Source organism: Brachycentrus maculatus, unplaced genomic scaffold, assembly GCF_059751285.1.
Source record: "Brachycentrus maculatus isolate JH-2025_06_01 unplaced genomic scaffold, ASM5975128v1 h1tg000196l, whole genome shotgun sequence".
NCBI classification, from domain to species: domain Eukaryota; kingdom Metazoa; phylum Arthropoda; class Insecta; order Trichoptera; family Brachycentridae; genus Brachycentrus; species Brachycentrus maculatus.
The window spans coordinates 914,619-941,503 of NW_028280947.1; the positions used below are offsets into that span (position 1 = coordinate 914,619).

Here is a 26,885-nt window from a genome sequence, read left to right on the forward strand (position 1 = left end):
TTTTTATTCATTCTCAACATAAATAAAGAAGAATACGGTAGTCTGGGCATTAAAAGGCGCTTACGACCAATCATAGGCTGGTTTAAGTGACCACTTTATACGCGTATAACATTTACTAGACCTAGAAGACCCAGAGGTTATTGTGATGGGAATTTTACATATACATACGAGAACATATGTTAAACCGTTAACTGGGAATCGATTCTAACTGTATTCACGCGAGTTTTCGGTCAATGAATTCAGATAGGTCTTGTTAATAAATAAACATCTCTCAGGTCGTCGAAGGGGAGACATTAGATACATGTTTGAACAGAAGAATCTAACATCTAGGTCGGATGTTATATTTAGTGGCCGGTGGCGCACATTCTAGCAGGTGTAGGAGCTGATCCCTATACAAATCGGTACTTACGACTCGAGAACTGCGCGGAGATGGTCATATAACAAGTGAGGTATAATTTCCCACGAGTTCTATTGAGCGGGAAGTTAGATAGGGCGAGTTCGCAGGCGAAATAATCCGAGGGGCGGAGAGCCGACACGGTTCAAGTACGGTGCAATTTCAAACAGTTAAACAAACCATAAATGTATACATTATTCAATGTTTATCTATATTGAATAAACTCATGTAAAAAAATGTTATACTTGTCGGAAGCTTACATTTCTCTTTTTGAAAAAGGGCAATACGATAAGATTTTGGGAAAAAATTGTGTGTTATCAAATAAAATATTGAAAATGTATAGATTACGCTAAATTGAAATAGAAAAAAGAAATATATTTTTTTTAAACATTTTTGCTTTCATACATACTGTGAATTAATATATGTGTTAGATTTAAATAAAATATTATTTTAAAATAGGAGGGAAATAAGAATTTATATCATGAAATTTTTTATACTTTAATTTTTTACTTATTTTTAGAAAGTTGTATTCTTCGTGCCATTGAAATACGTGCTCTAGAAACTTATGGGTTATATGATATAATCGATGAGTATGTATGAGATGCACGAAAGTGTAAGAGGCAAATTGCAATGACAGATTGGTGTGGCGTCCTATTTTCTCTGTCTACCCCTTGGGGAAACGGCGTGATGGTTAGTTATTTTATTACATTTATCAAAAAAATTACAAAAATATGCCGTACCTACCATTGAATTATTAATCGGGTACACAAAACGAATAAAGAGAAGAAGATTGATAAATATAATAAACTAACTAACTAACCATCACGCCGCTTCCCCGCAGGGGTAGGCAGAAAGAATAGAGCGCCACACCACTCTGTCCTTGCAAACATTCTTCGCCTCTTCCACGTTCATGCATCTCCTCATACATACCCGCCGATTGTTACGACTCCTAACCTGACCACTTTCAAGTATTTGGCATACCTGATCGTGCCATGTTTTTCTCGGTCTTCCTCTGTAAATACCGTAACTAGAAATTAAGTATCTTTGTTGAAATTCCGTGATTTACGATTGATTCGTTACAAATAGTAAGTAACTTTTTCAGCAAAGTAAACATTTTTCCAATAGTAAGTTTGCAGAAATATAAAACAGCGCACTGAAATCAGTCTGCTCGGCAGAATAATATTTTCTTGTGAAGAACTATCGAAATTAAATCGACCGCACACAATGGTAATCTGAATCCGCTTCCAGGAAGAACAAATAATACTCTATAACTCCACACTAACGAGAAAACGAATGACTAGAATGAAAATAATGATCTAGCAATAATGTTTCTGCCAACTAAACTCAACACCGAACAAACGGAATGCTAATAGGACTACAGGCAAGATGAACGAAGCTCACATTTTTACATGCCCAATTTTATATTATTGATGTTAGTTTTAAAAGGTTTCTTTTTAAAAAAATATCCAAAGTACGAGTGATACAATTATCATTCAAAAAAGTGATATGCAGACTATATTTTTAAAATTTAAATGAAATAAAAAATAACAATGTAAAAACATATTTGAATACAATATAAATCATCGATTGCAGCTTAAACAATAAATAGCCATAAAAACCTCGAAAAAAACGTACTTGAACGCACGCTAAAATTTAAAAAAAACTTATTTACAGAAGGAAATAAATATATTTATATTTATATATATATATATAAATATATATATATATATATATATATATATATATATATATATATATATATATATATATATATATATATATATATATATATATATATATATATATATATATACATATATTTATATTTATATATATTAAAATGTACTTATTGTTTACATTTTTTTGACATCTTAACGCCTCAGAGGAGAAAATCCAGATTTGTGTAAAACGTATTTGGTCACACTCAAAATATTATCTATTTTTGCTAATTTTGTTTAAACTAATCTGAGGTTAATTAATAGCCCAAGGTAGACGACTCCCGGGCACACCACCAAAGAGATGGATCGACAGCTGGGAATCGACCTCGCAGGAGGCTAACCCCTCTTAAAAACAAGCCAAAGGCCTACACCAAGAAGAAGACGAAACTAATCTAAACTATTCCAAATGAAGGTACGTTTTTTTACATTTCTACTACTATACATAGTACAACCTAGTTAAATAAGGGAAATATTTTTTAACACATTACGAATTATATACATATATATATTTTAAAGAAACTGCCTACTCCGGGACTTGATGCCATAACCATTGGATGTCGCGTTCCCTGCGCTACCAACAGAGTATGATAATTTCACCACTAATCTATTTTTTACCTAACTATACCGAGCATATTTATTTAATTGAAAAGTGAATCCTTCGTCCATAGAAGCTGGTCGAACTTTAAACCTGTATAATTTTATACCTAGGTACACAGACAACATTTTGACGCATGAAGTTTTATACTTTTTACGTTTTCATCGACAAATAAAGGAATGGTCTAGTTTTTTAATGGCATTTTTAACCAATGCTATTTGCAGACAAATATGTATAACATAATAGAGATAGTATTTATAATAGAGATTATTTTTATTTTTCATTTAATGGACTTGAGGAAAATAAAGTATATGCAATTATGATGTCAAGAAGTTACGCATCTAAAGTGCCACAATATATATTAAATATTAACACCCTATTTCCTGCTATGATATAAGTTCGCATTGCATTGCATGTCTTCAATATTGTATATATGCATACAGACATTAAAATTAACAATTATCATTCCATGATACAATAGGGTAACTTAATACCAGGGGCGTAGAATATGCTCAATGGTAGCTCCTTTTTGTACGAAATTAAACTATGTATGATAGTTTCAACTTTTAAAAAATACTTCAACTAATTCATCATGAAATAAATGTTTTGTGGATAAGAATATGTATGAGTTTTCTCTAGAAACGACAAAATTGTCAAATTCGACACAATGGTCTAAAAATCAATAAAAATCATAATAATAAAAATAAAACTTTCAACGAACATTTTCAGACAAAACGTTATCAATAATCAAATGCACGAAATTAGCACATTAGTGGTATTTTGGGTGCAGCGACGATTCATCATCATTTAAAATAACCTAGTGGTGTAATAGTGCATTTTCTTCCTCTTCATTGTTTCTTACAATATTTTTTTATAGCCTAAAAATCGTCAGCTAAAGTGCAGGAGTAAGAAATGGTATTTAATCACCTTTTGACCTCCAAAACCGTATAAGCACGTCTCACGCTTTCGTGCCCGCGCTGCGAACGAAATTTCCATGTTTACACGTATGGGTATCCTAACCATTTTCCTAGCCCAAGGATCAAGAAGTGTTTTTGTGCAAGTATTAATACTGACGCATGAAGACAAGACATAGTTTGGGATAATGATGACGTACAAAGACATGATACGCAGAGACATCTCTTGGGATAGTCACGAAATACTAAGACATGATATTTTTTCCCAAGAAATTAGTTAAACACGAAGGAATACACATATTTCTCTTCCAACCCTTATCCGCACCCAATGGTGCATAGGGCACTGCACCGTATTCACGTAGCGTTATCTTGATCGTTACTTACGTAAAAGTAATATTAAATAAATATTTGAGTGTAAAATCAATAATATTTATTTTCACCCCCTTCTGGAAATCGGACACGGGATCTCAACACGCTTACCATTACACCACGGAGGCGGACTTTATATTAACACATATTTAATGGTGTTTAAATAGAGAGCAGAATTTGATTTTGAACAAAGTCATGGGTTTTCAAAAATTTGCGAATTACAATTTATCAGCATGACATTATTTTATAGGGTTAAAATTAAAATCAAGGGTTTTATCTGCAGGTATCTCAAACATGTATTAGTAGAAGTAAATAGGGTAAATAAATACGATATCATCGCACCTTTAACAAAAGGAAGGTATTATAAACACGATCGAAAATCCCGCGATAAAAAAATATATAACAGACGCCACAAAGGGGTTAATTACGTTTAAATTCGCATGAACCCTTTCCCGCCGCGGATAAAATATTAAACAGGCCCGCAAATGAAACGGATGAATAAGTTGCGGGCTTAACACATCATTTATACATACACAGCGGTGTGAAATCCGGCCGCGGGATCGAACCCTCTTCATTATAATCCCCGGGTAGGTGGGCCGAATCCCCAGGCGGGACCAAGTTAGAAATTAAGGGTTTAAAATCGGGATCAGAGACGCCATCGAACGGTTAACGATCCAACTTAGCGGCTATATATCGCCTTATAATTGGAGAATCAAACGGGATATAGCCGGATAATTGTAATTAACTTTGTGACCTTCCGAACTTCACTTGCGATCAGGTATGAATGATTACCATCTCCCGTTGGAGAATATTGTTATTGAGTCGAGTAATTTACTTTGGCGCATTGGGATCCATAACCGAAGTTAATATTTTGTACCTATTTCAGACACAATTGGTTTATTAGTTCTCCGAATCATTTTTTCGAATGTTCGAAATCCATACAAAAACTTGTGCCGGTAGATTATATATGGGTTAAGTATATTGAGAATTACGAATTCAGGAAACTGACGTATGCGGCAAGGCTCAGGATTTTTTTTATGTTTTGAGTGGAAAATAAAGAATTCAAAATTAAAATAAAATAAATTAAACTATATGTTAAAGGTTAAAAAATTATAAATTAGGTTAGAGTTGGGGAAAATCAAATAACTTTTTTTTTAAATCACCTCTTTTTTAAATCTTTTTTTAATTTTTTTTCACATTTTTATAAATCTTTGCAAGAAAAAAACTAAAACAAGAAAAAACTATTTATAGATTTTATTTCTTGAAAATTTAGACTTGGATTTTATTTTTGAAGCTTGTCAGTAAATACCAATAGAAAGAAAAATCTTAAACGAATTTGAGGGGAAACGAGCCCCCAACACTAGATTCGCACTCAAGAATCAACCCAATGACACCATGGTATGAATAATAAAGATAATATGGTGTATTGAAAAGCATAACCTGGATTTCTTGTATTTCCAACTGTTAATATTAAAATAGTAAAAAACTAATTCATTTGGCGTACTATGGGAACAACATGTTTTTCTTGTAATTTGGTTCTATACAACAAACACTAATAAATATTTTTAGAGAATTTTATTTTTTATAAGAATTTTTTAATTTATTTTTATTATATTTTATTTTTTATTATTTTCCTTATAAGGCGGTTGCCCCCCAAAAATATTAATGGTTAATCAGTCATTTTTTCCAAATATAACCGTAAAACTAAAATAAAGAGTTTTATATTGCCATCTTTTGAACAATCCGTTTCGCACAATTAACTTATCTGAGAAACGAACCACTTTTAAGACCACATTGAAGAAAAGCATTCTTCCTTCACTTGCCAATCTGATAAGGAATGAAAAGTGTTCTGTCTAGATGGATCATGCATAGAGATATCATAGTCATACAGGAGAAAGTGACCAAGTTAATTTTTTACAAAAACGTAATAATTGACTATTTGATATCTTACTAGCTTAATAGTGCCCTGAAAATATCCCAAAGCGATTTTAAACTTGGAAGTATAATATATCGACTTGTTAAAAATGACTAACTGCATTGATGTTTATTTTATTGCCAAGTAAAAGTGACTTAAATGGCCCCCCTGAACATTTTACGTTTAGTTAGTTGGTCACTTTCTCCTGTACGACTAAGATATGTATTCAATTAATGGGTTAATGTGATTTAATTTTATACAATACTTTCAAGCAGTTATAGGATGCAGGAGCACTCATGTTGTAACAGCTGTTAAGGCACGAGATGAGCAGCATTGCTAGTTAAGCGCACAGATTGGGAATGCAAAAAGAAAGATAATGCTGCTATAATAATAATAATATAATAAAACCCTTATCCGCACCCCAATGGTGCATAGGGCACTGCGTCATACAAACGCAGTGTTATCTTGATCGTTTACACATGAAGGAAAGGTGATCAGTCCTCCGCTTCAGGTACCAGTCCAGGGTAATATTGAATAAATATGACAGTGAAAAAATCACTTATATTTATTTTACCCCCCTTGGGAATCGAACCCGGGACCTCCAGAACGGTAGCCGAGCGTGCTGACCATTACACTACGGAGGCGGACAAAATGCTGCTATACTAATTTTAATTTAATTATTTTAAATTAAAACATTTTAATAAAATATATTAACTTAATTGAAATGGTTGGCAACATAAATTATACAAGTGGAATAACTTTTTCAATGTCAAGCGAAATAAGAAATGTAAGATTTCAGTAAAATAAATCAGCCATGCATCATAACGTGTCTTACGCAGCTTAGTCGTGGAAATGACACACGCTGACAGTTTTATTTCTAGACAAGATTTTGGAATCAAGACAATTCCCCCGTATTCATAGACTATTCGTTAATAATGTAGGGTATTCTTTGCACAATGTCATCTATTGTTGAAGCGGTATTTTGTATCTCCTATAATTCATAAAAATGACTTCAGTGATGTTTGCATAGACACTTCAATAACTTTTAATGATAATAAAAAATAATATAAAGCGTTTACTTAAAACATGAGTAAATGTTTTAATTTATTTAGTATATTTTATTTTATTTAAGTTCATGTTTGTTTAAATTGGAAGATTTTTTTTTCTATACATTCTTAAACAGACATATTAAATTTATATAAAAATATTTAACTCTTTACCCGCCTTGCAATGCCATAGATCAGGGTGCCTTAGGCAGACGTTCAGAAGTCAATAAATGATACCATATAACCCATAGCAGGGTGGATACAAATCCCAATATACACCCGATATTATTTATTATTTAATATTCTTGCCGCATCTCTATTTATTGTTTACTGAATCTTAAATATAAATTATAAATGCAGAAGAATGAGAATGATTTCTTAATAACAAAAAAAAAGTAGTGATAAAAGATGTTTTTTCCTATTCTGAACTTTTTTACAAATTTTCTTGTAAAATTAATAATATAAAAAAACAGGGATCGCGAAAGGAAATTATAAATTTTGTGGTGTTGGATCAACTGATTAACATATTATTTAAGAAAAAATAAATAGCCTGCAAAGCTTTTAAATATTTATTTATAGGTGGGAGGGAAAGCATAAAAAAAGTACGAAAAATACAGTGGCAATCTAGCCCGCGATGTGAGATTTGCAGTTAACTATTTTTTTCAATTTGTATTACATATTATAAATACTGTTTATTGTACTGAAAGAAGTGTGTATTGATGTCTTAAAGTATTATATTACACTTCTTGAATAATATGTAATGAGAAGAAAAAATCAAGTTGGATTTTAGCCACAAATAAAGCTCCGCATGCTTCTTAAAAGTAGATTTTTTTTTATCAAAGCCTTGAAGATTTTACTAGAACAAAATTCTTTAGGAAAGTTAAAGAAGTCAGCAATTATGTACTCCAAGTCAACAATAAAAGTTCATAAGATTAAAAAAAGTCAATTAGAAAGTCACGGAGGACTGATCCATTATAATGCTGCAATTGGTAGAATATTGGATTAAACGATAGCCATTCTTGATACATCATCTAGTGCCAACAAGAGAAAAAAGAAAGAAATGACTATGAATACAGGGGACACATTGGAATGTGTCCAGCAGATTGGGTTTGCATGAGGTATCCACCTATTTAGTTTGGAGTACTTCCAAGAGTGGAGAAAGAAAATCCCAGAGGTTTAAGAATTTTTTTTTCTATAATCTACGCCTAATACGATGTGCATGATTAATGTCATATGTCCAGATTATTTAACTTTGCAATATACCGACAAGAAACAATCATATCATTATATTTATATAATTGAGAAGGAGAATCGTGAATGTAAGGAAAAACCTACATATGAATATGTTACGGGTAATGCTAGAATACGAAGTAAACCTAGGATAATTCGGGTTAACTTAGCATTATATATTGTATATCAAGAGCATTGTTAACTAAGCATTACCCAGTACTGTTGGGTAAACTTTGAAAACTGACAAAATAAAATTGAATTTGCAGTTTACCCGTGTACACTTAGGTCTACCCAATGCTGATTGGATAATGATAGAAAAATGTAAACAATATAATTACACAGTCAGGGCAAAGGAATGTTTAAACAAAATATTAGAATCAATATTTTGTAAAAAAAAAATCATAAAAAAGACCAAACATATTGTATAGTATATTTAACTTTTCCAGGAGTATGGACGTAAATGAACGTCGGTGCGAATTTTCCTTAAATGAGTATGGACGCTAATGAATGTCGAAGTCCATCTGTCAGTATGATGTAACTTGTATAGCAATGACATCTGTGGATATTTGCGTGTAATTTTTTCATAATTGAAAAATATTTCCAAGAGGTGTTTTTTATTTTTTTAAAATTATTTTAACATAATTTCTACCTTCAAAATACATTGATTTAATGAGAAAAACAAAATTCATGTAAAAAGAACCCACTCCCCAGAGAAAGTCGGATATTAATTTTTGTGCTCCCGAAAAGGTTAAGAGCTAACCTAACCTAACATTACCCGGGCAGTGTTGGGCAGACCTAGGTATACATGGGTGAACTGCAAATTCCAATTTATTTTTGTCAGTTTTCGAACATTACTCAAAAGGATTGGGTAATGCTAAGTTAACCCGGATAAACCTAGGTTCACTTCGTATTCAAGTATTACCCGTAACACATATACAAAAATATTCATAGACAATATTAATTGCGGAAGTGAAATGGCTGTAAGTATTAAATATTTTGACAGCTAACTATTGGAGCAACCGTAATTTTCATAAAATAAAAAAAAAACACTTTTTTTTTACTTATCCTTGTAAAAATATATTTTGTGATAGAAGCGGATGGACAAACCTATACATATTGAGGTAGCAATATATACTGCTTTATTGATTCAGTAACTAGCATGATCACAGCCCTACATTTGATCAAAGACATGTTGCTTGTGTGAATTGGCAATACGGGTAACTAACTCCCAGGGGGGCGATTCGTTCCAGAATATTAATTGTTACACGGGTCCTAATTTACGTATTAAGTTATACATGGGAATAGGGGATTTAATCGGAAACAGTACGCAATAGTGAGGAAGGAATTTGAAGTAAGGAGTAGAAAAGATAAAAGAGGCCTCTACTGTTAAGTTTTTGTATCTTCTTCGAGGATGAAAAACAGGAATTATGATGAAATACAATTTTTATTATTAGTGGTGTCTGAATCGGGAACTTTTGCAAAACTTGAAAAGGATGCTAATAATGAAATTGTTGGTAAGTTAAATTAGCTAAAATAAAAATTAAGAGACCGACTAACATTATGCTCTGTAGTGTTGAAATATTTTAGTATTTTTTTCCATTTAAAATGAACATGAAATTGTTTATATATATCATAAAATTAAACCTACGGACCGCTGGCGACAGAATTTGATAATTATGTTCATATAGTTAAAACCTTAAAGAAATTGGTGTATAATATTGATATAAAAAAAAATGGATAATCCTTTTTTCTGCCTTTGAAATAAGGCCAGCGCACAAGGTAAAAATACCATTCCCATCCTTAAGCGCATCAATCGACCAAACGGGTAGAAATACCTTTCCCGTTCTAAGTGTGTTTAGAAAACATGAAACGGCGGTAAATATGTGTGTATTTATAAAAATATATGATAAAAATGCCAGTAGAAAATAAAGAATTTTTTACATCATAAGAAAACGGAATATTTTTAGATCATGAGGGTACCGACCTGAACATCGAAGCTGTGCTGCTGCTGCTGCTGTTGCTGGTCCGACATCTGCTGGGCGGCCTGCGGAGGCATCACCCCCACCCCCATCCCGCCGCCGTTCACCAGCGACTGGGAGTTGTTGCTGCCCGGCGGTGCGGCGTATCCCTGGGGACAAAACATTCCACAGCTCTGTCAATTGTATGTACCTATGACCCGACATTAATAAACGTTTTAATTCTTTCATCTCTGTTAACATGTGCAAGCACACAATTCATGGATTTTTAGTTTTAAAGAAAATCGCTTTTAACACAAACACTGAACTTTTAGTGACATCTCAAAAGTATCTTTGTAAACAATTATAATACATATAGTAAATGTATATAAGAAATAAATATGTATCTATGAATTTATGAAAAAAATAAAAAAATAAAAAACATTTATAAACTCTTCATTTAATTGGCATTAATTAGTTAAATAACATAATTCAAAATATTATTAACATAAATCAAAACACAATTTAGGATTCTACTCAACCTCAGTATGATTTTTTAATTTTTTTTTTAACCCTTATTCGCACCCAAATGGTGCATAGGGCACTGTCATATAAACGCAGTGTTATCTTGATCGTTTACACATGAAGGAAAGGTGATCAGCCCTCCGCTTCAGGTACCAGTCCATGGTAATTTTGAATAAATATTACAGTGAAAAAATTACTAATATTTATTTTATCCCCCTTGGGAATCGAACCCGGAACCTCCAGAACGATAGCCGAGCGTGCTGACCATTACACTACGGAGGCGGACAAAAAATTGTTCAGCAGTAGAACATGTAACTAGCCGATAAATGATTTGATTGTGTTGTATCATCAATACAGCGTTGGCAGTCCAAATCCCAACATAATCTGGTAATATTCGAGAAATAATTACTACGCCCTACACATTAAACCATACGCTACCTGACCAGGTATCTTATGGCCGTACGGTTGGGGTAGTACGCACGGAAAGTAACGTACGCGCCAGGCATGTGTATCTAACGATTCCCCCAGTGTGGAAAACGCACTAGGCGGGTAAGGCTGACCTTGACCAGCCATTGCATTTAGGGGATATGGCTCCTTATGATTTTTTCATATTTCCAAAACTAGACTTGCCACTATAGGGTCGCCGCTTTGAAACGATAGAGGCCATCAAATAAAATTGGCCTATTAGCAGTGTATGGAGGATTTGGTTAAACGTTGGCATAGCTATTGCACTCGGTGGAGCCTACTTTGAAGAGGACAAAATAAATTCTGATTGAATAAATAACAATGTGTGATTGTTTTTACAATTTCCGGGCACTTTTTGTACTTAATGTATGTATTAGTAATATTACCTGTTGGGAAGGGGCAAAACTAACGCCGTCAAATTGGTGTTGCTCCATCGACTGCTGCAAGACCATATCCAGGTGCTGGTTCATGGAATCGTTCATAGCCATCCCTGAAAATAAATTCAATATCATTAAATTTATATATAAAACACACCGATGGCGGTAAGGGGAGAGAACTGCAAAAATAATCTATGATTACTCTTTAAGTTCAAGCAAACTAAGTTTAAACTTTTTACGAACAAATTATGCATGATTTATTGAGAAAAGTTTGACGAACACAAATAACAAATTTACAAAAAAGAAATGGAATTTTTTAAACATACCACCCTTAAAAATCGAATTGTATAAAAACATAATTAATTTTTTAAAGTTGTATTTTAATGGTAATACAAGGAAACACAAGGAATGTAACACAATGAAACCGTTTTTATTAAGTTATCAAAATGAAGAAAGTTTTGCACACAAATATTAAATGATAAAACGTTATGCATCAAACGTTTAACTGAAACTAAAAGCTAAATTTTGGAAATTGGGTGAGGTAGAGCTGGGAAATATTTTTATTGCAAAATATGTAAACACATTTTTCATTTGTTCGGAATTTATATGAGTGATGTTATTTTTTTCTAAGAAGCAGAAATTCATAAAATTTCAAAACAAAGGCATTAATTTATATGCAAAATAGAGCAACGCTGATTTCACATCAGCACAGAAACCTTGAAATAATAAAAAATAGTAAATAAATTATTAACTGATTTTGCAAACTAAATTTTTAACATAAATGCAATTTTTCCATTGCCATTATTTGGCCTGAAGAAAATAAAGAAATAATTCAGTCATCGAAAAGAGTAAAAATCAGATATTTGAAATATAATAATTTTTTACGGTGAGATTTTAAATTAAAAAATTAAAGATTAATATCTTATGTAAATTCAAGTGCCATAAGATGTCTATCTCCCCTTTTATCCTTTATTTATTGTTCCAATGTATGTATTTTGTTTGTCAGAGCTAAAATCACTCATAAATGAGTAGAGGCTTAAAAAAAGGACGGAAAACTGCATTAAACAGCTGCGAGACAAGGACAAAATACAATTGTAAAAATGTATATTTTATGCACTAAAAATCTGTTGTCGAGTTAGTTAGATTTTTATATTTACTTATTATATTTTATTTGATTAGGATTTATACAGTTTGTACATAAAAAATAGTTAAAATAAATAAGATTGACAATGATACAGGCCAATTAAATGATTCCACATTTATTTTATGAATACTGTTGAATTTTCACTTATTTATTGATTTGGCGTTTAATTTGTAGAACTCCAGTTTAATTTATGTATTAATTTTTAAATCAAACATAGATTTTTTGTTTGAAAATGCCACAACTAGGCGAAACAATTGTCACATTAATAATTTTTTGTGTTTTTGTAATGAAATACTACTTAGTAGACTCTAAAAATCTATGTTTGATTTAAAAATTAATACATAAACTAATACTGTTGAATATTATGAGATTAAAAAAAAACAGGAGAGAGAGTGGGTGTATGTGTGTGAATGTGGAAGTAAAAGGTTAAGGGTATGGGATAAAATGGTATATGTAGGAAGCAAAAGGAGAGGAGGGGAATTCATGAGAGAGTGGTTTATAGGATTTTTTAGAATTATTAATATGGGGTAACTTGATCTGTATGATGATGAATATTGACCTGGATGCATTTGCGCGTGGTGCTGAGGGTGTTGCGGGTGCTGGGAGTGTAGCCCCTGCAGGTGTGGTCCTCCACCGAGTTGGCCGGGATGTCCCAGCATGCCGGGGTGAGGCTGAAAGTACAATTCATATATAAGAGCTTGTTTTTTTTAATAGATTTATATTATCCACTGACACTTCGTGATGGAATTGCATTTTTAATTTATTATTAGATTAAAACCAATATTTTTAGCTTTTCCACTTTTTTATTTGACCAGCGACCGGGTTTCGTCGTTACCGACATCATCAGACTGGATGACCGACATCATCGACATCATCACGACCAGTCTGATGATGTCGGTAACGACGAAACCCGGTCGCTGGTCAAATAAAAAAGTGGAAAAGCTAAAAATATTGGTTTTAATCTAATAATAAATTATAAGAGCTTGATCGGGAACATTGGCACAATATAAGTGCTATGTACGGTCGTACAAAGAGAGCACTTTGGCAAAAATTCACATGTCTTTATTACAGTTTAGCAAATATAAAAATGAATTTATACTAACGTTATGAATTGGATTCACAAATGTCAACCTGAAGGTAAATCTTGACACATTGCAGTCGGATATATTTGTAAATATTAGACTGAAAAAGCACTTATATTTGTTTGACCCCACATTCAGCCATTGTAATGCTACCCACAGGATAACACATAAAATCTTAGTATGAAAAAAAATCTGTCTAGGAATCGAACCTAGAAACTCATGTGTGGAAGTCAGATATGTTATGTAGTTTAATTATACGTGTTAATTTTTTGTGTTTAGTTTAAAAAATATTTCTCAAAGGTAAAATACATAAAACAAAATACACACAACTACACAAAAAAGCTAAATAACTATTATTCCACTACCCCGTAGGAGTAGTCAGAAAGGATAGATCTTCAAACTGCCATATTTGCAGACATTCTTTACTTCTTCCACATCTATACATACATCTCCTCACACATGCATGGCATTTGTTCCCGACTTCCGACCTGTTCTCTTCCAAGGATTTGACATACTTCATAAAGCCATATCCTCTCTGTCCTTTCTCAGCTTTTACATTGTAAATCTGTTTCATAATTCATTCACTCTACATGCCCATAACATCATACAATTTCTTCATTCAATTCATTGTTACCGAATTTCACGAAAAATTTTAAATTTCGTTTTAAATTTAAATTTCGTCAATGCGAAAGGTTTTTTCTAAAGTAGCTAATCACATTTATTTTGAGACTTTTAAGAATCAGACCCGGAACTCTCTGCACTTTAGAGGCGGAGGATTTAACCAGTCCTCTGCAGTGCTTGCCAGACTGGCCACACAAAATGAGCGTGTAAACGCGCTCATGTGTGCGCTTGATTCTAGCTTATATTAACACATATCGCTCACTCCTTTCAACAATGTCGTATATCGAAAATCGTCAATTTTCAGTTATGAATGTTTTCGGAATGCCCAGAAAATGAACTATATCCCATCAAAAGCAGCATAATTTAACTTAATATTTACCCGCTACGTGGCAGAAAGTGTTGTGTTTGCATTTTGAATAAAAGGTATTGTTTAATTATTTTTTTAAATGTACTAAATATTTTTCAAATAGAGAAAAAGCATTCAGGTTTTACCTAAAAAGAACTGTTGCACAGTAAAAAGTTCAATAAGTGGTTTGATATTTATTTTTAATACATTTTACTATATTTTTAGATGTTAAGAAGGATCCCCTGAAAAATTAAGTTAATTGATAAATGACGTTGTTGAAAGGAGTGAGCGATATGTACATATTTAATATCATGCAGGGTACATATTTGGTCTTCCTAATATCCATTAAATATATGAACAACAAAAAAAATGGTTAGGTTATACTCTTATTAAAATGTTACGGCCTACAGGGAACGGTCTTACTAATACTTCCTGGCACTTAATGGGTTAATAAAAAATCTAGAATCCTCCAAAATGGTTAACATATTCATTTGAAATCTGCCAATTCCGGCGTTTCTCAAACTAACACACGTAAACATATATGGACGGACGGACAGCACAAAAAACAGTAAGTAAGAAAGGATAGAGTGTACCATATGTACCTGGTGCGCCTGCATGGTGTGCATGTGGTGCATGGGCGCCAGCAGCGGCGCGAAGGGCGCGCCCTCGCCCACGCAGCCCACCACGCCGCCGCCGTTGCTGCGCTGGTGCGCCGCGCCTGCCTGCTCCTCGTCCGCCGGCGACGGCTGCCGCGAGCCCGGCGTGCGGCTCGAATACGGGTAGTTCATCCTGCGGAAGATTTAAAACACTTAATTAATACTGAGCGTTGTTTTTTAGGCTATTCAATTCATATTCTTATCTGCACCCAATGGTGCATAGGGCACTTCATCGTATTTTTCGCAGTTTTATCTTGATCGTTACTAGCATGAAGGCGAGGTGATCACTCCTGCGCTTCAAGGACCAGTCCAGGGTGATATTAAATAAATATTCTTCTTCTTTCGCTGCGAATGTGAGCGGGAAAACAGAACGAGGACGGCCGAAAAAGAAGGCACGATCAGATCAATCAGAACCTAAAATCTGGTGGTGGCATGTATGACTAGATGTATGGATGTGAAGGAGGCGAGGAGTGCATGTCAGGACAGAAGAGTGTGGCGTTCCATCCTTTCTGCCTACCCCTGCCGAGAAACAGCGTGATGGTAGTAGTAGTTCATCTATTTTAAACCCTTATCCGCACCCTAATGATGCATAGGGCACTGCATCGTATTGATGTTATATTGATTGTTACTTGCATAAAGGCAAGGAGACTGCTGCGCTTCAGGGATCAGGGACAATAGCACTATTCATAGTCTTTGGGCAGACTAACAACGCATGTGATTAATTAATAGTGCTTCAGAAAAAACATTTCGGTATTTTTTTCCCAAAAAGTCTATTTGGACAAACAAGCTTGTTTGTACATAAATGACCAACATATTGGTCATTTATTAAAACAGCACCAAAATTGACATGAAAAATCGGTAATAAGTCATAATACCGATCGTATCAAGAATATAAATTCATAATAAACAAGTAATAAATGTAATAACCAAATAACAAAAAATAAATTAAGTTCGATCAATTGTATGCATTAGCGCCCAATAGCGTTTGCGATATTTTTACTAACTAAAATGAATGGTTTAAAAAAGCGCCAACAGATGGCCGATACCATCCACATGGTTTCTACAGAAAAAGTTTCAAAGAAATTTAATTTGAAAAAGACAATTTAGTTTCAATTTTATCGTAAGAGTGATATTTTAAGTTATAATATAGTTATCCGTAATATAATTTGAGTAATCAATTTTAATATCAAATTGAAAACGATCGATAGTTTCAATACCAAGCCGTAGCTAATGTTTTCAGTATTCTAAAATGGCGGAAAATTCATCTAAAACGTAATAACATTTTTTGTCGAATCAAATAATGGTTGTATTCCCCAGTAATTTAAATAATGTACGGCGAATGGGTACATATTAGGTATTTCTTTACCGTCATCGGGCGCAATAACACAGCGATGCGCACGCAACACCGGCAAGCATGGCGGCGCCGAGCGCGGCCGAGCGGAGCCGAGGGGAGCCGAAGCGAGCCGGCGCGTCTCGCCTCCCGGCCGCTGTCAAGGTGACAGCTGACCGGGGCGTGCGTCAGCCGGCCAGACGGGGCATTGTAATATTTACCACTAGTGGTTATTTTATAATTTATATACAGCGACGACGGTTTGCGTGGGTATTTTTAACGTTGTTTCAACGGAAGAGCCGGCGAATAATGTTGCTTCTGCAAAATTCTTACTTTACAAGACTGTATTTTGACCGCATTTTTTTATGAACGAAAAGCATTAAAAAACTTATATTAATGTTTTTTTATTGACAGGTGCAACAGTACAAAAAGACGGATGTTGGAATTCAGCAATATTTAGGAATTTAGTTGTCAAAAATGAAAACTAACAGTACCAACTATATCTATCATCTTACTTGATTATTTACTAGATATATCCCGATGTTCATCGATTATATTACTATAACATGGTAAAATTTCGAAAAAAATATGTAAGTTGCGGTTTTGAGGCGATTTTAAATTCAATCATTGATTTGGCAGTCACTTTGTAGTAAAATCTGTCCATTTTTAATTTAAGTTTTACTTAGTAAAGACCACTATTTCTTAAAATCTATGACACGTGTTTCAGCATCATTTTGACATGCAGTGTTTGGAAATGATGCGGAATGCATCGAAACACGTGTCGCAATAGATAACAGATTTAAAATTCCTTAAAATAATTTATTCAGTAAATTTTCGAGTGTCAAAGACTGGAGTCAGATTTGTAAAGGGATTGTAAAGTGATTGATGATTAATCTTCGTAACATGTATGAAATAAATACGTAAAACAATTTAAATATATTGTTGCGCAATTTTTAAGAGTGTACAATACGAAATCCAGGACGGTTAAACATTTACGTAATTAACTCGGCGTAATTTCGTAAAACGCGAGCGCCTAAATAATAAACGAAGTTAAACTGTACACCGCAGTTCCATCATCAATCAAATTTCCGAGAAGTTTTCCTCCAGTTTCCCCGAATCACTTTCGGTAATCGAATCGGACCACTTTCCGGTACGGGAATAATACATAACGCTCGCCGGGAAATATCATACCTCCACTTGTTTCTTGCGCCGGCGCTACATACGCAATTTCCCAAGACGGCCATCCGAAGCAACTCCAGAACGAGAGAAACATATTTTGTAACAATATGCCTACACGAGAATAATACCAAACTACCCAGAAGGGTTTCCCGCCCATATTACGTTTCGCAGACAAAAGTTATGTATATTTGATTCTACGCAGCGAAAGTATTACTCGATAGAAAATTCAAATGGAATACGTTACAACCCTCGCGGAGTGTTTCGTAAACCATGACCCAGTCCGAGCTGTCTAGCCAATGACGATCATATCGTGGGTGTATATACTAGCAAAAAACGTTAACTCGAAAGTATTAAATTTTTGATGCATATTATAGTATTCAACGTTCTATAAACTGGTTTGAAATGTCATATTTATGTGGTTTAAAAGTAAATTCAACTTTAAGTTTAATAGCGGGTATTTTATGCAGGCTAAAAGCTTTAAAGAACAGGGATTATTCAAACAGGGATTTCAGAGTTAACGTTTTTTGCCAGTATACCCACGATATGTACATCTAAGCAATGAAATTTTCATGACGTTGCCGTAACATCCTTCCAGCGATTTCGTAGCAGTTCCACGATAAACCATTGCAGTCAATCGAATTACTCAAAAGTTCCCCTCGATCACTTTATCATTTCAACCTCGTGCCTTGAAAAATTAGAGATTCGATATATGTTCCTATGGAGCGATAACGTGGAATGCTCTTCCACCAGAAGTTAGAAATAATGAGAGTGAGGTGATCTCTAAACAAATACTAAAAACACAATTGTTTGGTAAATAATGTCCACTATCTCATTTTCCCCAAATCAAACACTCAGAAGCATCTGGAATACTCTTCTACCACTAGTTAGAAATAGTGAGGACGAGGTGATGTTTAGCGGAAAAAAATAAAAACACACTAGTTTGCTAAATCATTTCCACTATCTCCTTTTTCCTAATTCAATCGCGGTGAAGCGCCTTTGAGGTAGAATTTTACAAAAATGGCGCTATATAAATTGTCCAATTATTATTATCATGCTTAAAAAAAAACGCGATTAGAGTGTCAGAAATGAAGACTCTAAGAAGCATATCACGCAAGAGTCTTCGAGATAGAATAAGAAATGCCAGGATCAGGGAAATATGCGAGATCGAAGATGTCGTTAGGTGGGGAAGGTAACGAAGGAGACAATGGTATGCGCATGTGGGGAGAATGGAACCATTCAGACTCCCCCACATTGCACTACACTGCCAACCCCAAGATAGACCACCAAAGAGATGGATTAACAGCCGGGAATTGACATCGCAGGAGGTTAATCCCTCTTAAAAACAGGCCGCAAGGCCTACAATAGGAAGATGCTTAATGTTTAGTGCCGAAGCAAAAATGGTAAAACACTATCTACGGAACAGTCGGGCAACGGTTGGACGATCGTTAAATCGCATTTTTTGCGTTCCCACATTTTGATCGCGGTCCGTAATCAATAAAACAAACCTCGGCGGTACCAAACGGAGCGTGCCGAGGGCATTTGGCGAACATCTTATTGCTAGAGATGTCGTTGCACCCACCGCCAAACTAGTATTTACCATCTCACATTTGTTTTTATAGAAGTTCGCGGTCATTCAGATTCTGCTCGCGTTGTTCTACCGACAACATTTCGAGTTTCTCGAAATACTTCTTCACAAATCTGGATTATCTCAAATTATTTATTATTAGTTATTTTTCATATTATTTTTTGACATCTCAACATAGATGAAGAAGAATATGGAAGTCTGGGCATTAACGTGGCTTACGACCGCCATAGGCTGGTTTAAGTGATCACTTTACACACGTATAACATAAAAAAATGCTACTCAAATTCTTGGAACTTCTAAATATATATGGTATAAATTCGAAACATAAGTGCTTGAATTTACTAGAATTTCACTAAAGACATCTATGGTGAGATGAAATAAGCTTTTTATTGAGCAGAAACTATTTCATTTGTATGTTAGGTCCGAATCCTGGATTATAATCACATACATTACGAGAAACGCTAGAAAACATCCTTTTAACATATTTTTATTTTTTTAGCTTATGATTTGACCAGTTAATTTATTTCCAACATTTTAAGTGCGTCCAAATATTTATTCGCAAATCTGGATTATACCGAATTATAGGAGTTATTCTTTATTTATTTTGATATACAGAATAACTCATATGATTGGAGATAATCCAGATTTGTAAACAAGTATTTGGACACATTCAAAATGTTGTACATCCTAATGACGCACGATATTGGAAAACATATCAGTATGCAATGGCCAGTTATGAAATCCCGAATAAATTAGAATGTCCGCACTAAATCCATAGTATCGGGTGTTAGAAAATGGGGCAGTTGAGTCACCCAACAAAAAGATGTTATAAAAAGAAAGTTCACGAAGAAGTTGTTTCATAACGTTATGTATTTTATTATACGGTGATTGATGGCAGAGAAGAAAATTAATAATACATGAAGAAACAGATACCAGTCACGATACTGCACTATGTGAGTACAGTGGAACCTCTCATAACGAATATTTCGCATAACGAGCAAAAAAATGTGAAAATTTTGCTCCCTTAACGACCGTTTATTTCGCATAACGAGTTTCAGAGAAAGGGCAAGTCACCTTTTCAGGACATTCTCTTGTGAGCCAGGAGTTGTCAAGAGCACCCTCTCTTCTGCTTGGAAAAAAACTTTGGCCAGAGAGTGTTGTCGAATGAAACACCGAAGAGCTTATGGAGTTGCATCGTGTTTCACAGCAAGAAGTTATGGAGGAGAGCTTGTCAATGGAGGAGGAGGAAGTAGCAGAGCAACAATCTTCTAGCAAAATAAGAGAAATGCTGAAATCATGGGAAACTGTTGCATCGTACATCACCTTAATAAGGGGGTAGCTATTCGTGCTGCAAAATTATTCAATGATAATGCCGTTAGACATTTTCGACAAATTTTGAAGCGTCGGCAAAAACACGTATCTTTAGACAGTTTTCTAGTTAAAAAGGATTAATTATTTGTCATAAACTCGTATTTTTATTAACATTTTTTTTTCAAATCTATATTGTTTTCAAAGTTGTTACACTCCCTTACAATTTATAAATATATAATTTTATTTGAATAAACGTTAAAAAAATAAGAATATTTCTTCGAAAGGAACGCTTATCGTATTTTACATTGATTTCTAAGGGATAAATGTTTCGCTTAGCGAGTAAGATGCTTGAACGAATTATGCTCGTTGTAAGAGGTTCCACTGTAAATGGATATATATTAGAAGAATGATTTATTCACTAAAATATAGACAAAAAATAAATCAGAAAGAAATTAATGCGATACGATCGTGTTCATCCGATAAACAGATCAAAAATATAAATAAAACTGATGTTTCCGCGAAGACAATGTAAGGGCGGAGGGACGCATCGAATACGGCGGTTATTCCGCGACAGCACGCGAGATCGCGAGGGCGCGCGGGGAGACGGCGGATGCCGGGCGGTGGAGGCGCGAGGAGCGAGAGGCAGCGCGCGCCTCGCTACAGATGCCGAGATATTTCCTGCGGCGCGAGGAGCCGGGTCGAGAAACTGCCGGCGCCAAGGTCAGCCGAGCTCCCGCGGCCGGCAGGCTTGCCTAAGTTCCACGACGCGAGAGCGGACTGCGCTAAGGAGGCCAGAGGAATATTCTTCTCCTTCAAACCCTTATCCGCATCCCAATGGTGCATAGGGCACTGCATCATATAAACGCAGTGTTATCTTGATCGTTAACACATGAAGGATAGGTGATCAGCCCTCCGCTTCAGGTACCAGCCCGGGGTAATATTGAATAAATGGATTCGAACACCATAATATCTCATATAATATGTACATGATAAATTATAAGCACAGTAAAAATGAAATTAACTATAAATATGAAGGAATATACACGGCTGGTATCTTCGTAATCAGCGTGGACGAGTGATTAGTAAATGACCAGGTGTCTAAATGACAAACATCACCCCGCTTCCCCGCAGGTATACGTCACGCGGATAAGTCAGGATGGGCACTGCTTTTCTGCCTATATGGAATGCACGCCCCTGTATTTAGTTTTCATCCCCATGATGATTTTCGACTTAAAACGTAGATCACTTTTCATACTATTGACATCTGTGGGAATAATCCCCAAGAAAAACTATTGATCATTTACTATTGATTAGAAAATGACCATTCCTCGCCTCTTCCACGTTTATGCATTCCCTCATACACACCCGCCGATTGTTTCGACTCCTAACCTGACCGCTTTCAAGTATTTGGCATACCTGATCGTGCCAAGTTTTTCTCGGTCTTCCTCTGCAATCTTCGCCACTTCCAAATTCACGCATCTCCTCATACACACACACACTCCGATTGTTCCGACTCCTGACGTGATTGCTTTCAAGTATTTGAAATACTTGCATTGACAACAAAAACCTGTTTAATGTCACAAAGAAAAGTAAATAGTAAAAAACTATTTTATTTTCAATTTGGCACCCGTTTGATCGGATATTCCAATTTAGTCAGGGCCGCGAATAGTCGCTCTCGGTCCACGGCTTGAGGAGTCCGGAAGGCTGGTCGTGTCAACGCACTTGCTGCGAGGCTATCCGATGTGTTCGGCTCGCCCGCCCGCGAAAGGTATGTGCGAGCAGTTTGACTTGTTCGAAATAAAACTCGAGCGCCCGTAATGGCTTATTGTTCCTGTTGCGGAGAATAATCGATTCGCATTCACGACCGACTCCAGAGGTCGGGACGTGCTACGCGATAAGCGATACATGCGTCGGGAAGGTGACATGGAAAAATACACATCGCAGGAGCAGTCGAATACCTGCCTAATTTATTACATTTTTTTTGACGGAGATGTAGAATAATATTAAAGTCTGGGTATTTATTTACAGGGCTGGTTGACACATTGATTGCCAAAGTCAGCCACCGGTGGCTGACGTTGGCAGTTAATGTGTTGAGTGATCACCTTAAGGTGGAGACTGACCGGAGCATTTCGTCGTAACATAACGTCGTAACATTGCTCGCGGCGAGCATCAACGAGCATCCGAAACTATGGATGGAGCGCTCGGCTCGGTGTAATGACTGCCTGAATGCTCGCATCGTAACGTGTTACGTTACGACGAAATGCTGCGGTCAGTCTCCATCTTTACACGTGTGCAACATTTACCATTCTACCCATGATTGATAACAACACTGCTCTCATTTTTGGAACTCTTAGTTACATTACTAATCTCTTGACACAATACATATGAGTTCACAACGGCCGTCTATGTTGGACTGAGAAAGCATTTATTTTAGTAGATACTCTTTATTTGGGTGTTTGAAAGATCCGAACCCCGGATTATTTACATATTGGGAAACGTCCGAAAAGATCCAAGGTTGTCAATCATGGGTAGAACGGTGAATGTTACACGTGTATAAAATAATCACTTAAACGAGGCTACGACAAGTCGCCAGTCCTGTAAACACCCAGGCTTTATTACAATATATTCATCTTAGTTGAGACGGCAATATTGTTGAATTAAATTTGATGAATAAACGTAAAATCGTAAAATCGAATAAACGTAAAATCGGCGGATATGTATAAGATGCATGAACGTGGAAGAGACGAAGAATATTTGCAAAGACAGAGTGGTGTGGCGTTCTATTCTCTCCGCCTACCCCTGCGGGGAAGCGGCGTGATGTTAAGTTAGTTAGTTATATACGTAAAATGTTTGGCGTCTAAATCATTATTTAGCTTTATTATAAGGTAAATATATGTACATATTAATTAATAAATAAAAAATTTATAAACATATATTGAAGAAAGTTTAACGACTGTCACTAAAATAAATGAATTACTATTACATATTATCTCAATCTGATATTGATTGATCTCGATGGCAATGATGTATTTACGACGATATTTTACTTTAAACGGTCCGTGATAAACCAATAAAATAACATCTGACGGCACATAACAAAAATGGCCATATGGAAATCTCAAGTTTCGGGAATAATTCTACAGTTGTGGTTTTAATTAATCGATAGATATCAGAAACACGGTCCGGTGGCGGTGTCGCGAAGCATCTCGACCGAAATAGTCGTGTGCCCTTGGGTAATCGATATAAATCGGCCCACGGGGCTCGGCGCTCGCCCGGCCGCGCCGCCGCTCGGGCACACCGGCCCGACGTGCGTGCTCCGTCGTCAGGTGTGCCGATTACATTACACTCTGTCCTCTAAATTTTACATGGCACGAAAAATCGATGAATTTATTAAAACGATAACAACACAAAAAATACTATGGATATTAAATTTATTTTTGACACCTCATCAAAGATGAAGAAGAATATGGAAGTCTGGGAATTTACGGGGCTGAGGACCGTCATAGGCTGGTTCAAGTGATCACTTTACACACGTGTAACATTCACCAATTCTACCCATTATTGACAACCACACTACTCAAATTCTTGGATGTTCTATTTATATGAACCAATTTCGAAACATTGTTCTTGAATCACTAGAACTTCACTAGAGACATTGGTGAGATGAAAAGAAGGTTTTTATCAAGCAGAAACTCTTATATTTGTATGTGAGATCCGAATCCTGGATTATAATCACATACCATACATAAGAAACGCCAGAAAATCCAGATTTGTGAACAAGTATTTGGACACACTCAAAATGTTGTGAAGATCTTAAATTTAATGTGGTTTTGATCCCGTGGTTGGTGTCGCGGACTCTTAAGTCAGAGTGTCTTGGTTCGAACCCACTCTACCACAATTTGATACCTATTTCTAATAATGAGCCGCTTAGGCTCACAGAAATAGTATGAAATGGAAATATTTGTGTGAATAATAAAAACACAAATATTTCTCTTATTTTTTTTAAATGACGCTTCATGGAGGAACTGCATTTCATATAATGAAACGAAACGAAAACGAAATATGTAATGCGATGGCAAACATACATAACAAATTTATGAAGCAGATGTAGTTGGAAAAAGGACATGAAAAGGCCTAGAAAAACTTGGCATGATCAGGTACGTCAAATACTCGAAAGCGGTTAGGTCAGGAGTCGAAATAATGTACGAGAAGATGCATACATGTGGAAGAGACGAAGAATGTTTGCAAAGACAGAGTGGTGAGGCGTTCTATTCTCTCTGCCTACCCTTTCATGGAAGCGTTGTGATGGTAAGTTAGTAGTTAGTACGAACAGGTTTTAGGGGTTGATGATTTTCATGATTTTTGCGTTTTAACTATTTCGATAGGTCTTCTATAGGAAATATACAGAAAACGATATAAATTTTTATCAGGCATATAATTTACATTAGCGATTTTCTTAATGTCCAACAAACGGTGCACACAAAACGTAAATCAAAATAATAACTAAATTAAATAAACTATTAACGATTAACGGTAAATGTATTTTTTGAACGCGCATTACTTATAAAAGCAAATTATTGATTCGTTAAATAAAAATAAATAAAGTCCTCCGTTAGATCAATACTAAGCTACCTACAATTTCAGCGACAGATATTGGGTGAATTATGTAACTTACTGTCGAAGGCAGACTGTCACGCATAAAACAGAAAGCCAATAATATCCAGAGAAAGAATACAAATATATCTCTACGATTTTAAAATTCTAAAGGCGAGTTGAATGCATGCAATTAAATGCGGAAAAAAAGTAACATGGCACAGAACAATGCGGAAAGCAGCAACCATAGTTAGAAAGATACACAACGTGCAATTTCCGGTAATAAAATTTTCATTTAACGATCGCAAAAAGGTTTAATTAGTACGCATTAATTATTATTCTAAAATATACCTGGAATAGATTAGATTGTACTACATAATTCACTTGGATATACCAAAAATACCCTGTGTAAAGAAAGGCATATTCTGATGCTACTAACGTCGCGATACGTTTCAAATGTCTATCAAATAATAAGCGTTTAGTTGGTAAAAGAAGATTAAAGTAGACTGAATACAGTCAAAATGCGATCACGAAAACGATATATCATAAATGTTCTAATGGAGAAATAGAAATAAAGATGGAAAGAAGGAGATTGAGATAAAAATTATCGATAAAATTAAGAAAGTGTAAGATAATTTCAAAATGTGGGATAAAGGTGTGAGAAGAGAACGGTAAAACAAATATAATTAAGGCGAATGTAAGTGGAAATAATAGCAAAGGAAGACCTAGAAAACATAGCATGATCAAGTACTTAATTAGGTTTTACGTTATATCTTCAAATATTTGGGAATTGAATATTTCAATAAAGAAATTTAAAAAATAGAAGATATAAAAATTCTTAAGAAAAAAATTAATGCTCATTACATATAAATCTTGAAAAAATATATAAAAAAGACTATTACATCATTAATTATATAAAACATTAAACCATGAGTGTAAGTCCCTCTCCAAGCACAAGATCTCAGTCTCTTTTTTGGAGAGGCACAGCGAATCTAAAACTAAAAGTTTGCCAAATGTATAAATGTTTAGAAAATGTATTATGTTGTACTTAAAAATGCAACTATAAATAAATAAATAAAAATAAATTTAAAAAATATCCTGTATGCTTACACACCAGCCCTTGCGTATCATACTATGGATTTCTGATGTATAGAATTTTGAAGAGCCCTGTATTTAAAATCAATAACAGTTTAAGTTAGTAAATAATTATCTGCGATGTAAAGCTTCGTTTGTTCGGTGGCTCGTGGGTGCATCACAGTGTGAAGGCTACAAAAAGTTTATACATTCTAGTTTATGGAAAAGGGAGAAATGTAACTTATTATGTGTGTAATATTGTGTACGTGCTTGTATGCAAACATGTTCATATCAATATGCGTATTGTTTTCTAACTAATAAGATCATCAAAGGACTTCCGAATCCCCGGTTGCTTAATCCCTTGCAATTATTTTCGATTTTCACATTTCTTCACATACGGTGTTTGAAAATGGTACGGATTGCATCGAAATAAGTGTCGCAATAGATTTTAAGAAATAGTG

The 26,885-nt window shown here is 34.9% G+C and overlaps 1 protein-coding gene across 15 annotated transcripts in view; it reads right to left on the reverse strand.

Moving 5' to 3' along the window:
- Positions 1-26,885, reverse strand: part of pum (pumilio) — a 366,079-nt gene that overhangs the window by 250,261 nt on the left and 88,933 nt on the right. For 11 of the 15 annotated variants that reach the window (XM_088263064.1, XM_088263054.1, XM_088263053.1 and 8 more), the window contains 4 exons: positions 15,290-15,485; positions 13,207-13,318; positions 11,513-11,616; positions 10,166-10,309 (listed from right to left, as the gene is read on the reverse strand). In XM_088263064.1, coding sequence (XP_088119190.1) covers positions 10,166-10,309; positions 11,513-11,616; positions 13,207-13,318; positions 15,290-15,485 — 556 coding nt within the window. The remainder of the gene's footprint in view (positions 1-10,165; positions 10,310-11,512; positions 11,617-13,206; positions 13,319-15,289; positions 15,486-26,885) is intronic. The other 4 variants (XM_088263060.1, XM_088263058.1, XM_088263059.1 and 1 more) reach the window with 1 other exon arrangement.